The 12,138-nt window shown below is 37.1% G+C and overlaps 2 protein-coding genes across 2 annotated transcripts; one reads left to right on the top strand and one right to left on the bottom strand.

Annotated features, from left to right (window-relative positions):
* The first annotated feature begins 914 nt into the window (after nucleotides 1–914).
* LOC115714254 (uncharacterized) lies at nucleotides 915–4,039 on the top strand. The gene is made up of 10 exons (XM_030642884.2): nucleotides 915–1,160; nucleotides 1,244–1,315; nucleotides 1,483–1,562; nucleotides 1,851–1,950; nucleotides 2,032–2,085; nucleotides 2,494–2,571; nucleotides 2,738–2,835; nucleotides 2,927–2,984; nucleotides 3,420–3,541; nucleotides 3,620–4,039. The coding sequence occupies exons 1-10, from the start codon at nucleotides 954–956 to the stop codon at nucleotides 3,771–3,773; spliced, it is 1,023 nt and encodes a 340-aa protein (XP_030498744.2). The 5' UTR covers nucleotides 915–953; the 3' UTR covers nucleotides 3,774–4,039.
* LOC115714253 (protein ESSENTIAL FOR POTEXVIRUS ACCUMULATION 1) lies at nucleotides 4,030–11,618 on the bottom strand. The gene is made up of 10 exons (XM_061113276.1): nucleotides 11,356–11,618; nucleotides 10,231–10,293; nucleotides 10,037–10,095; nucleotides 8,704–9,543; nucleotides 8,521–8,614; nucleotides 8,325–8,441; nucleotides 7,484–8,194; nucleotides 5,330–7,408; nucleotides 5,136–5,208; nucleotides 4,030–4,943 (listed from the first exon to the last, which is right to left on the bottom strand). The coding sequence occupies exons 1-10, from the start codon at nucleotides 11,435–11,437 to the stop codon at nucleotides 4,745–4,747; spliced, it is 4,317 nt and encodes a 1,438-aa protein (XP_060969259.1). The 5' UTR covers nucleotides 11,438–11,618; the 3' UTR covers nucleotides 4,030–4,744.
* Between the last annotated feature and the right edge of the window lie 520 nt (nucleotides 11,619–12,138).

Genomic DNA, 12,138 nt, shown 5'->3' with positions numbered 1-12,138 from the left:
CCAATTCAACATCAGCGTGTGTGAATGGTTTGAGGAGAGTCTCATTCATTTCCAAAGTAACAGTGGCTGGGATAGTGGCCAAAGTTGTAGCAAGAGCAATATTGTTAATTGAAGAAGCCTGGAATAAGTCGAAGAAGTAAGCTTCAATAACCATGCTCATGCCGTGTTTGGAAGTAACTTTTGTACTATCTTTTGTTTTGAGGGAAGCAATTTTGTTGTTGGACTTTCTTGCTGAGGCTTTGGAGTGAAAATATTTTGTATTTTTATCTCCTAATTGCATCTAATCAAGGCGAGAGCGTTGTTGCCAGTAGATCTCCTCTTATTCTAACAAATCATCGAGAATGGATTCATTGTGTTTCAGGGATTACTCAGAGCATTGTTTAAAGAGTCGACTTTCTTTTGTGCAGCTGCAATATTGTTCTTCATACTGCCATATCTTTTAATGTGACAAGTTTGCAAAGATTTAGCACATGAATCCGGGTTATTGAGCACACTCCTAATAGGGTCCAATGAGTGACCAGCCAGCCAACAATTAGAAATGAAATATAATGGGCTTTAGAAGACCAATACATTGGGCCTGGTCTTCTTGTAATCCCCAATTTTTGAGAGGAAATTACACTCTATACTCCTTTTATATTGTCCTCTTTTATTTTTACCCTCTTTTTTAAAGTCTATCATTTTTACCTCTTTTTTAAAATATTGTACCAATTTTGCCCCTGTCATTTCAAGATACTCTCCATGTGACTCTCTTATGTTAGGGTATTTTGGGTACAATACATATAAAAAGAGGTATGTTTCATATAAATATAAAATTAGAGGTAAATTTGATTAATTAATTAATAAAAGGGGTATTTTTCAACTTACCCCAATTTTTGATCCCAAAGGCCCAAATTTAACGTTATGAATCGCGAGCAGCGACTTTAATGTCATAATTGTATTGTATTTAAGCAAAAATGGCAGAGAAGTTGAGACTTGTGCTGTCAGTGCCACTCCTCCGCCCTTCCCATCTTCATTGTTTGCCGCCATTAAAATCCTTTGGGAGCAAAACCCACTTCAAGTTCAAGATTTCTGGTACAAGAATGGCTTCCTCTACTACTGTTCCTAACACCAAAACCAAAGTTATAGATTCCCATTTGCATGTTTGGGCATCTCCCGAAGAGGTAAGTAGGTAACCCACCAATCAAAGATTTGATTTTTCTCTACCGCTACATCAATGTAAAAGAAATCATCATTTTTTATACAGGCCGTAGACAAATACCCTTACGTTCCAGGCAATGAACCCACTTTACCTGGGTCTGTCGATCTCTTGCTCCAGGTATGAATGCTGCTTCTATGACCATAATTGAGTCTCATCCATTTTCGAAAGTTGATTTTTTATTTTTTATTTTTCTTTTTAGTTGAATAATTTTCTATACAAGAAAACTAATAACTGTAAGTTTTCATATCATTTTCTGCTCTCACTGATAATGTGAAACTCTCCAGTGTATGGAAGAAGCAGGTGTTGATGGCGCTCTCATTGTGCAGCCCATTAATCATAAGTTCGACCATTCTCTAGTAACAAGGTATTTTTTTAAATCGTTTTTAGATATATTCCCATTAATCGTTTTTTATATTTATAGGGGAATAAAAGTGTGGCATTTAGAATGGCTGCAAAGCCTCATGCCATTGTTGTTGACACGTCCTAAACAGTCGAGAAATTATGAGGATTATAATGTTGTCATTTAATAAAAGTTATCGAAGACAGGGAATATGAGGATTACAATGTTGTCAGTTATAGCATTTGAGGATTTATACAGCAGATGGTGTGATAATTAAAATAATATATAAATCCTTTATTATTGTTTCAACAGTGTGCTGCAGAAGTACCCGTCCAAATTTGTGGGGTGTTGCCTTGCTAATCCATCTGAAGATGGAAGTGGGGTTGAGCATCTTGAACGCCTTGTTTCCAAGGTCCTTTTGAATCTCAGATGATTAACTAACCCAGCTTTTGTCTCTAAAACATGAGCTTGACATGACACTATTTGATGCTAGGATGGTTATCGAGCTGTTCGCTTTAACCCGTATTTATGGCCATCTGGTCAAAAGGTATTAGCTTTCTCTTCTGATTTGAGATCTTTACCTGTGTTTTATAGCAAATGGATTAGTAAAAAGAAAAAAGAATAAAAGAAGCTCTTCACATGCTTTTAGAAATAGATTGAATGATCTTCTTGCCATGCCAGAGGTCCAAAACTACACAGGTGGTTCATGAAAAGTAGGGTACTACTCAGTCTGAACATATATTTCCTGGAATTCCATGAAACAATCCTTGGTATCTCAAATGTAAGGCAGATCTAGTAACTACAAGATTATCAATTCCTTTTTAGCTTCTATGAATGGAAATTTGCATAGACAGCAATAGTGAGAGAGGTCCAGACATATGATAGTTATAAGTAATATGTTCTAGTTTTCTTGCTTTTTTCTTTCCTTGAAATGATGATTTAAGGGTTTATGCAGATGACAAATGAGGTTGGGAAGGCATTGTTCTCAAAGGCTGGAGAACTTGGAATACCAGTGGGATTCATGTGTATGAAGGTATCATAATAATTTATCATTATGCAAACACATTGTACATTATTTTATCCTGTAGACTATGTGAAATGTACCTTTCCACGTTTATTTATTGGATATTTCTCAGGGCTTATTATCTTCTTCCTCTTCCTCTTATTCTTATTTTTATTTTTATTGTTTTTTGGGAAAGGGCCTCAATACTCATTTATCAGAAATAGAGAAACTGTGCACCGAGTTCCCGTCAACATTTGTATTGCTTGATCATATTGCTTTCTGCCAACCACCAACGTAAGCACTCACTCTCTCTGTGTTGGCTAAAAAGAAGCTCAATTCTAGACCAGCATGAACTATTGTTACATCTTTTATATTGTTTTTGCAGAAATGATGAAGAGAATAAAGCTTTCTCTGATCTTCTAAAGCTTTCCAGATTCCCACAGGTATAAGTGACTTTAATGTCTTTCAAATTTTTCTATTTGCTTGCTACTACTGTACTCTTGTTCTTTTCTTATTTATTTCCAAAATCTTCTTAAGAAATCCAATGTTGTATTTATTCATAAGAAACTTTTTGCATTAGAGCCTAGTGGATTTAGGGCACACATGGTGCCCAACACCACCTTAAGTTGATTGGTGTAATATTTCATTCTTTTTAAAGTGAAATATGTGAGATACATTACTAAATTGCACCAATAACGGTATGCAAGTAGCAATATTCATCTTGTTATTCATACTCTTTCTTAGTATGGCACACTGTGATGATTGTCCGAGTAATGAGTACAAATAATTGATATCAGTAATCACTACATCAGAATTTTGTAATGCATTTTGCATTTTTTTCAGTTTGCAGCTTCAACTCTTACATTTTTATTTGACAGGTATATGTGAAATTCAGTGCCCTTTTTCGGGTGTCAAGAAAGCAATTTCCATATGATGATTTAGCCAATCCACTGTATCAGCTGGTTTCCACCTATGGTGCCAACCGTGTCATGTGGGGCAGGCAAGTGTTTCTCATGGTTGTTGTATTGCATTCCTTTAGGCCACAATAGTTTATAACCATTGATTGAATTTAATGCAGTGACTTCCCATTTGTGGTTCCTGAGTGTGGTTATAAAAGAGCCAAAGAAGCCATTTCACTTATTGCCAATCAAGCAACATTATCAGCTTCAGAGTTGGAATGGATCATGGGAAGAACTGTTATTGAACTTTTTTCAGGTCATTGGCAACCATGAGCAATTACCAATCACTTTCTCATAAGAGAAAGTTGTGTACCATAATCCCCTTTTGTTCACTTTCTACCAACTATATTACCATATCTACTGATTTTTTTTATATATACATATTTGTGCTAAAATATTATCATAAAGTTCCCTATAATGTTTTAATTTTACTGTGTATTTGATAGTTTTGGTCTTTTCATAGGAGAATAAATTAGTAATGAGTAATGATGATGAAATTAAAGACGAGAAACATAGATGAACAATGTTGTTTCCAACTAACTCTACTGACTAACTACTTTTCATTATAAACCTTTTTTTTTTATTCTGTTTCTATACAAAACTATGTACCGATTCTGCTGCACACTCAGATTTGAAAAAACAGGCAGTTTTGCCATACATTTCTTTTTCTCACCATTTCACTAAGATGGCGAAAAGCAGGAAAGATGAGAATAAAAAAAATAATTAAAGAATTTCCAGAAGAAAATAATTTACACTGAAAACCTATAAACCTAAAAAGAAATTGATTTACACTGAAAACCTATAAACCTAACAAGAAAAAGATATTGATACAAAGGAAAAACAAAAATGGTTTGGTTCTAAACTTCTAATCATCTGCTCGTTGTATTTCACCCATCATGATACGGTTGCTGCTGACTTTGAAGCCGAGTAGAGAGGGGTCGATTTGCCTCCCTTTCTTCCCCTTCCTTCTTCCACTTCGCCCTTGTGTTCCATCTGATGATTCAGATGTAGAATGGGCATCTGGAGGAGCCGCCTTCTTTGCAGTACTCTTTAGCATGTCGATAAAGGACGCTTCAGAGACATCTGCATCACTGCCAGACGAAGATCGGCGGAAGCGCATGTCCTTCTTGGAAGAGGCTGGTAAGTCTGGAACTTGGCTTCTTGAATTACTCGATGTACCTTGACAGATGAAAATGACCCCAGCTATACTTATTAAGATGAAAATATGTTTTACTCCATTCACTCTAATCATTCCTCATGTTACAAGTCAAACTAAACACATAATTGACAGATATCAACATACCATCGGGCATGCTTGAAGAATTTTTTCCCCTAGAAACTGGATCAGATGCTAGCTCAGACAAGCCATCCTGCGATGAGGGCGTACGGGGCACAGGAGGTCGTCTCAACAGAATACTTTCTTGCCCTTTGATCAATAATGCCCTGTCATAAAGAGGTCCAAAACAAAAAACGAACAATGTAAATATGCTCTACTGTGTATTGTCAAGATTACACGTTCACATATTTTAGGCACTTCTTAAAATAATAAACTGGCTATTCTGGTCCTCAAACAAGCCCTATGTGAATTAAAGAGCTCTCCTCGAGTTCATATGAAGTATATAGAACACGGCTTACCTATCTTTTGCAGCATCGTCCAAAAATGAATTAGAAGCACCACACTTGTTATGGTAAATGGCTGCACTCCCATCTGGAATATATAAATATAATTATTTACGAGTCTCACAAAAATATATGGCAAGTGCAACAACTTTAAAAGAGGTACCAAAAATAAATTAAGTACAGCTCATAGGAAAAGAACAACAAATTACCAGTAACCCCAAGGGAAGAATGCCTGCTCAAGGCATTCATCGATCTCTCATGATCTAGAGCTTCCAACCCTGCTTGCTCCACCATCCTTTGTTGTCTCTCGAATTCCTGACCTTTCATCATACCCTCACCTTTCAATCCTTGCAACTCCAGCTGCTGTTTGTGCAGAGAGGATACTCCAGAATCAGTGTTCACTTCTTGTGTTGGTTCACTTTGACTCAAACCAAAAATGCCCACCCCAAATGAATTATTTAATTTAGCTTCTCCATCTGAAGGCAAAGTAAATGGTACTTCTGATGAGCTTGACTTGGCATAATGGCTTCCTAATAACTCTCTCTCAAAGGATGATTTAGTACCAACATCCATCAATTCAGGAATATAATTGCCTGATTTTTGATTAAGCAACTCCAATAATCTCTTTGACTTCTCATCATCTGACAACCATAAATTAGAATCCTCACAAACAATTTTGGCTTCAGACTCCCTTTTCTGTCGCTCTGCAGCAATATGCGATTGTCGAAACCGAGAATCAACGAAGAAATTCTCTAGCTGCCCATTCTTCTCAGACCAACTGTTCTCAATTCCATCCATTCGTGGAACCTGAAATTGATTATTAATTAAAGGGTGCTGAGGACCAACACTTTGAACTCCAGCAGGAAATGGTCCCACTTGATTTGAAGATTTCATTCGTGCACTTGACTCATGCATATCCAAACCATAAGCCCGAGCCATGGCATTAACAGCATCCAAATTCATTCCTGAAGCACCCTGAGGATAAGACATTGACAACTCAAATGGCAATGAGCCAGGTTCATAAACCCCTTGCTGAAGTTGCTCTTGAACAAAAAGATTCCGTTCGAGATGGCCCACCTGCTCTTCATGAGATGACCTCTGTCGCTGCTTATAATTGTCTAAAGGACTAATTCCAGAAGAGTGAGCTCGGTGACTACCAGCATGGGCCCATAAGAATTGATTAGACTCATCAGTTGGCCAAACTGAATTAACATGCCTCTCTTCTTCCAAACTTGCTCGCTGCCTCAATCCCATCGACATCTGCCTTGCTTGCAGCAGCTCCTGCTGAAGCATCTGTTGTTCCAAAGATTGCCGATGTCCATGCTGCGCACTAGATAGTGCATCATATAAATCTCTTGGATGTTCTTGCTGTGGAGTCTGACAAAGCTTTGCTCGAATGAGCTGCTCTAGAGATGGATCTACATGCCTAGGTGTGTGATGAGACTGTTGTTGGAGTTGATTTAAAAGGTGCTGCTCTAAAAGTACTTGATCTAGAACATTATTGGCTCTCAGAGGATCAAGATGTGGCTGTACAAAACCAGGTTCATGCATTCGACTATGCATCAACTGTTCAAGAGACAGTTGTCGTGCATGAGATTGCTGTTGTTCTTGCAAAAGCTTTTGCTTCTGAATAAATTGTTGTTGCTGCATCTGATATTGCTGCTGCTGCTGCTGCTGGAGCTGAAGCTGTCGGTGCTGTTGCAGCTGAAGTGTCTTCATAAGATGATCTAGTTCTGGTGCAGAAATGTTAGCCAATTGTTGGGGATGAATAAGACTTTGATTAGGCAAATGTTCGAAGAATGACTCATTTAATTGTGGGAATGTAGACAACATATTTCTCTGCTGGAGCTTCTGTTGCTGCAACTGTTGTGACATCAGCTGATCAGTTAAATCAAGATGGCTGGGTCCGCGTTCCATGCGTGACAAACTGTGAGCAGCCATCTTATCTTGATACAGGTTGGGATCAGAACGTTGGTTTCTCCCATAATCAGGCCAAGAGTCGGAAACAAGAGCTGGATCAGCCATACCACCAAAGGAAGCAGTCCTGCCCATGCTAGAAGAAACACTGGATGCCTGTGCATAGTTTGTTTGAGCACCTTCCAGCTCAGACCACAGCAAGCCAAAAGGATGCATCTTAGTTTCAGCTTGATTTTGCAAGCCAGGTTCTGTATATTCAGGCAAGGAGGGAGGAATGTGGCTACCACAACTTGCCAAACCATCGTGAGGGTTGACAGGAGATTTTGCTGTTGCAAAGCCAGTGTTCATTGGTCTTACTGGAAACAAGATTTCTAGAAAACAGAGAGCTATTAGGATGCAATATAAAAAAAAAAAAATCCACAAAAGCAATAAATCACAGAAGCTACCTTCATCTTGTCCATCAAAACCGTCAAAGCTTTGACCTTTAAAATGCGGCAGTTGTGGATCTTCAGCCTCGGATATTCTTAGCTGAACAAGCTCATCTGGGAGGCTGTTGAACTCAGGTAAGGATGGGCTGGGTTCATTTCCAATAGATGAGGCGCCTAATCCAGAAGCAGGAGCAGAAGGTAAATTAGTCCCCAAAGTTACTCCTAAAGATCCAGGTTCTTCTATCTCCAGGTTCTGATTAATATTATACCCCTGTCCATCCCATGCTTTTAGATGTGGCATGACCTCACCCAAATCTTGAAAAGGTGTTCCTTCAGGTGCATCTTCCAGGCGAACTGGTAAGTCAGTTCCAAAGAAACCTTGCTCAAACCATGAGATGATGTCAACCCCCAGATATGGTCCCTGAATCATTCCTTGAGGATCAAGGTAACACAAGCATAAATCTTCAGGTAAGACATCCTTATCCAATCTGTTTGCCTCAATGGTAGTGTTCACATTGTGAGCGTCCTCAGTAAAAGACAAAATATGGTGAGAACCTTGATTGTTAGACAGCTTGGAACTAACGTCAGAATCAACAGAACCAATGTTGTCCACACAAGAATTGCTGGTAAAAGAAGAATCGAACTTCTGTTTATTTGTACTGATATCATGCTGAAATGTGCTATGGCATTCACCGCCAAAATGTACACCACTTCCAATACCAATACATTCTGAAATAAAAGATCATTAGAGAGAGAGAGAGAGAGAGAGAGAGAGAGAGAGAGAGAGAGAGAGAGAGAGAGAGAGGAGGGGGTTGTTAGCAAAAAAAGTATATCCAGATTAATACAAAACTCCACCCACCTTCTACCAAAGTACTATCACCATTTGCAAACTTTTGCATGGTATTATTAGTCTCCCCAACAAGGGTTAAGGGCAGAATGTCCACAGCTCCATCTACAGATTCAAGATCTCCAACACCTAGAAAGTTTACACCATTAAGACTAAAAAGGACAATAATAATGGGCAGAGATCAGTGGACCCTGAGCTAGAAAATTACCTGTCATATTTTCAGTTGATCTCCCATTTTCATATGAATTAGACACCACACCACTACTTGTTATCTTTCCCTTCCATATATTGCTAAGGGTGGCCTGTTATGTTCAAGTTACACAAATAAATTTCAGTGAAACAGAAAAGAAAAATGAATACAGAAGGCTATAAGCAAGAAACTATTTGCTACCTCCTCAGCTGCATCTGGGGCAAGAAAAGCCAATGGTTCAACCAACCCTACTTCTGTTATAGGAGGTGAGTCCTCCATCTCATTTGGCATTGTAACAAAAGATGGATCAAGCTGATTCTGACGATAAAGGTCAAGAAGCTTACCCCTTGGATAGTAAAACCTATCAGCTGAGTACCTTAACTTTCCGGGAACACTTTCTGTTCTGTCAGAACAAGTAGTGCTAGCTGTGCCTATACAAGATGATCTTCCAGCAACATTTGGCCTTCCTCGTCCCCGGGCAAATCCTAAATTTGAACCTTCCACCTTTCCTCTTTCAAGCCCAAATCCAGGTGCAGCACGATATGTAGCTGAACCACTGGGGTGAACTTCCATTCTATGGCGTGGCCTCCATTTGTCACGAGAATCTAAGTCACGCTCAGCAGTGGGACGGTTGCTACCCACAGTAGTTTGGCTTTCGGAGTGAGTATCTTCCTTCTCCACATCTGTTCTCTTTTCATTTCGTGCTTCCTTATCTTTGTCTTCAGGACCCCACCTAGACGACCATTTGTTGTCGCGTCTGGTTTCATGTGCGGAGTTACGGCCATCATTCCATCGCTCAGAAGTAGGTAATGCTCTATTGTCAGTAGTTTCTCTCATTGAAGAATTGTCTCGGCGCTCCACTTTCTTGCGCTCTCTTCTACCACCAAGTAAGCTAGTTTCTCTTTCTTCTTCACGCCAGCGGCGACTACTTTCACCATCAGTGTTAATGCGCTTTCGGTCCTTTTTGTCCTCTTCCAAACGCCAAACATCCTTAAGGTTGCTTTCTGTGGAGTTTCCTAGTGAACTTGAAGGGCGTAATTCCTGTCATCATATCAAAGAATGCCAAGAAAAGGGCTCCAAAGTCATGAAAGGCAAATCAATATTATATTAATTTCGAGTTAAAAGAAGGGGGAAAAAAGTCAAGAAATACCATATTCTTTAAAACAAAAGCTTGCAAAAGAGAGAAAATCTAGCACAATTACAATTGTATCTAATTCAATGACATTAGGAAGCCTAAAAGCTGAATACCTTTAAATAACTATAGAAACTAAAAATTGGGGTCATAACCAAGTTAAAATATAAATACTAGTATATAATAATGATATTATCTATGTCCAGATTGTAATAGTATAGAACCATATTTAAGATCTAAAGTTTGAGCCCAAGAAACCGTACATAAAAAGTTTGTGTGTTAAAAATGTAGAAAGAAAGAAATCCATAATTATTATGCCAAGGAACGTCACGTCAACAGTTACTTTTTGGCGAAAGAGAAAAATGAAAGTGACCACATTCCCAGATGCCCATAAGCACTTACCATCTTCGACTCAGTTGGTTTGGCATAAAGCCACTGGGGAGACAAAGGTATGCTGCTTTCTGAAATCAGTAAATATGCAGGAATTGGTAAATCGGCAATATAATAAATCACACAAACAAAATAAATTACAGTATTCATTGCTCCAATCCCACCCAAAAAAAAAACAAACAAACAAACAAAGGAAACATGAATACCTTTGGACTCGTCAAGTAACCCACAATGCATCTTTTCCTCACCACTTTCTCCAGATGTTTCAACTATTGAAGCATGAAAAACATAAGAAAATATTACGAAAAAAAAGTTGCTAATTTTGTTCTAAAGGTTCAACTTACTTTTGCAATTAATTTTTAATGGTATTAAATTATTAATTTAAATCAAGTCATAACGCAGGTATCCATTTGGATGTTCTGACTGTTCATTCCCGGAAGTAGTTTTAAGGATTTCATAATTTCAACTCCAACCAAGTAGAATGTCACAATAAGACCATGCGTTGAAGATAATGACTCTAACTACAACATTCCTAAAATATACGTCAAATTCAATGTATTGCTTCGAAGCAATTAATTCTCACATGTTAAGTGTATGCATTAAAATTAAACTATAATATATCAACATAATCTAACCAGCCAAAAAAAGAAAAAATTAATACATGAAAAATAAAATGAGTAGAAGCAAATTAAATATCCCTAAAATATTTAGATACACTGCCACATGTAAATGCATTAATCATAAGTCAAGAGAAAGGAAAAAAAAGAAAAAACTCGGCACAAAGACAAGTCTCAATACTTCCTCTGTGTGAATGAATCCCACGACCAATCCCAGAAATTAAAACACACATATGAAACTTAGAAACTATATAAGAGAAGCAATCAGATAAAATGTATTTGGTTTATTAGGAAGATCTTAAATACCCACTTAATGGTAACAGAAGACCCTAAAGTACAAAAACAACACCTTAATTTACAATCTATGGGAATGCGATCTAATCCATGCAAAAAATTCAAAATCCGGGTACTTTTAATCTACTTCATCAAGAAAACTTGCATGAGAAATTGAGAATTTTTAAAAAACTTTGAACGGATTGAGAATAAAAATTGGATTTTAGTTTATTGTAAACGAAATCAACAAATAAAATAAATATGCTAAAAATTGAAGGTATTCGATATTCAACTAGGAGGATTCAAATCAATAAACCTAAATCTCGCATTCGCTTCGAAACCATCAAATCCGCCAAATAAACAATCGAAACTAGCAAATTGAGAATAAAAATTTGAAAAAGCGAAAATAAAACAAACAAGCAGATGGAGAGAATGAAATACGTTTGGAAGTGCAGGAGTGATCGGGCGGTTTTGAATTAGAGGGAAGGATAACGTCGGGTAGATCGAACTTTCTGTCAGCCATGGGAAGAAGGAGAAAGTAGAGAGAAAGAGAAGGGATCGAGAGGGAGAGAGAAATCAGAGTGTTTATTTGTACAGAGAAGAGTTGCAGAGTAAGAGAGAGAATAGAATTAGAAAGGGTTGAGAAGATGGAGAGAAGGGTTTGATTTTGGGTTCAATAGGTTGTGTTGTATTCGCAACCAGCCAAACTAATCTTATTTAAAAATAATGATTAAAAACTCTTGAACCAAAAAATTTAAAAATAAAATAAAATAATAAAAATCATTTTTTTTCTTAAAAAAAACATAAAAAATGATTAATCTTTCTTTCTTGCTGATAATTACCATAACGAAAAATATTTGGGATAACCTCAAATTACACCTCGTATAATTAAAGAGTGATATATTCTCACTTAAAAATATAAACAGTTAAGGGTTAGTTTAGTACGGCATATTACATCGTATTGTATTGTACAGTATTATATTGAATTGTATTTCATGTAATATTTTTATGTAAAACTATATGTGGTATTAACTTTTATAGGCACCTAAATATATAATGTTTTGGTATAAATTAAAGTTTAACAAAATATTATATAAAAATATGATATATAATCGCGTTCAATATAATACAATACAATACAATACGACCTAATAAGACATATACAATTTGAGTGTGTATCTAACTGTTTTGTCTAAAAATGAGGTACTTTTTGAGTAATTTGCA

The sequence above is a fragment of the Cannabis sativa genome, chromosome 4, assembly GCF_029168945.1.
Source record: "Cannabis sativa cultivar Pink pepper isolate KNU-18-1 chromosome 4, ASM2916894v1, whole genome shotgun sequence".
Taxonomy (NCBI): Eukaryota; Viridiplantae; Streptophyta; class Magnoliopsida; order Rosales; family Cannabaceae; genus Cannabis; species Cannabis sativa.
This window is presented reverse-complemented; position numbering and strand designations above follow the sequence as displayed.

Coding starts and splice junctions, on each gene's coding strand:
- LOC115714254 (XM_030642884.2), top strand. CDS start 954: ATGGCAGAGAAGTTGAGACTTGTGCTGTCAGTGCCACTCCTCCGCCCT. Junction 2,836..2,926: donor GCTTTCTGCCAACCACCAAC/GTAAGCACTCAC, acceptor TTGTTTTTGCAG/AAATGATGAAGAGAATAAAG. Junction 2,985..3,419: donor AGCTTTCCAGATTCCCACAG/GTATAAGTGACT, acceptor TTTATTTGACAG/GTATATGTGAAATTCAGTGC.
- LOC115714253 (XM_061113276.1), bottom strand. CDS start 11,437: ATGGCTGACAGAAAGTTCGATCTACCCGACGTTATCCTTCCCTCTAAT. Junction 8,442..8,520: donor ATCAACTGAAAATATGACAG/GTAATTTTCTAG, acceptor TAAACTTTCTAG/GTGTTGGAGATCTTGAATCT. Junction 5,209..5,329: donor TTCTTCCCTTGGGGTTACTG/GTAATTTGTTGT, acceptor TATATATTCCAG/ATGGGAGTGCAGCCATTTAC.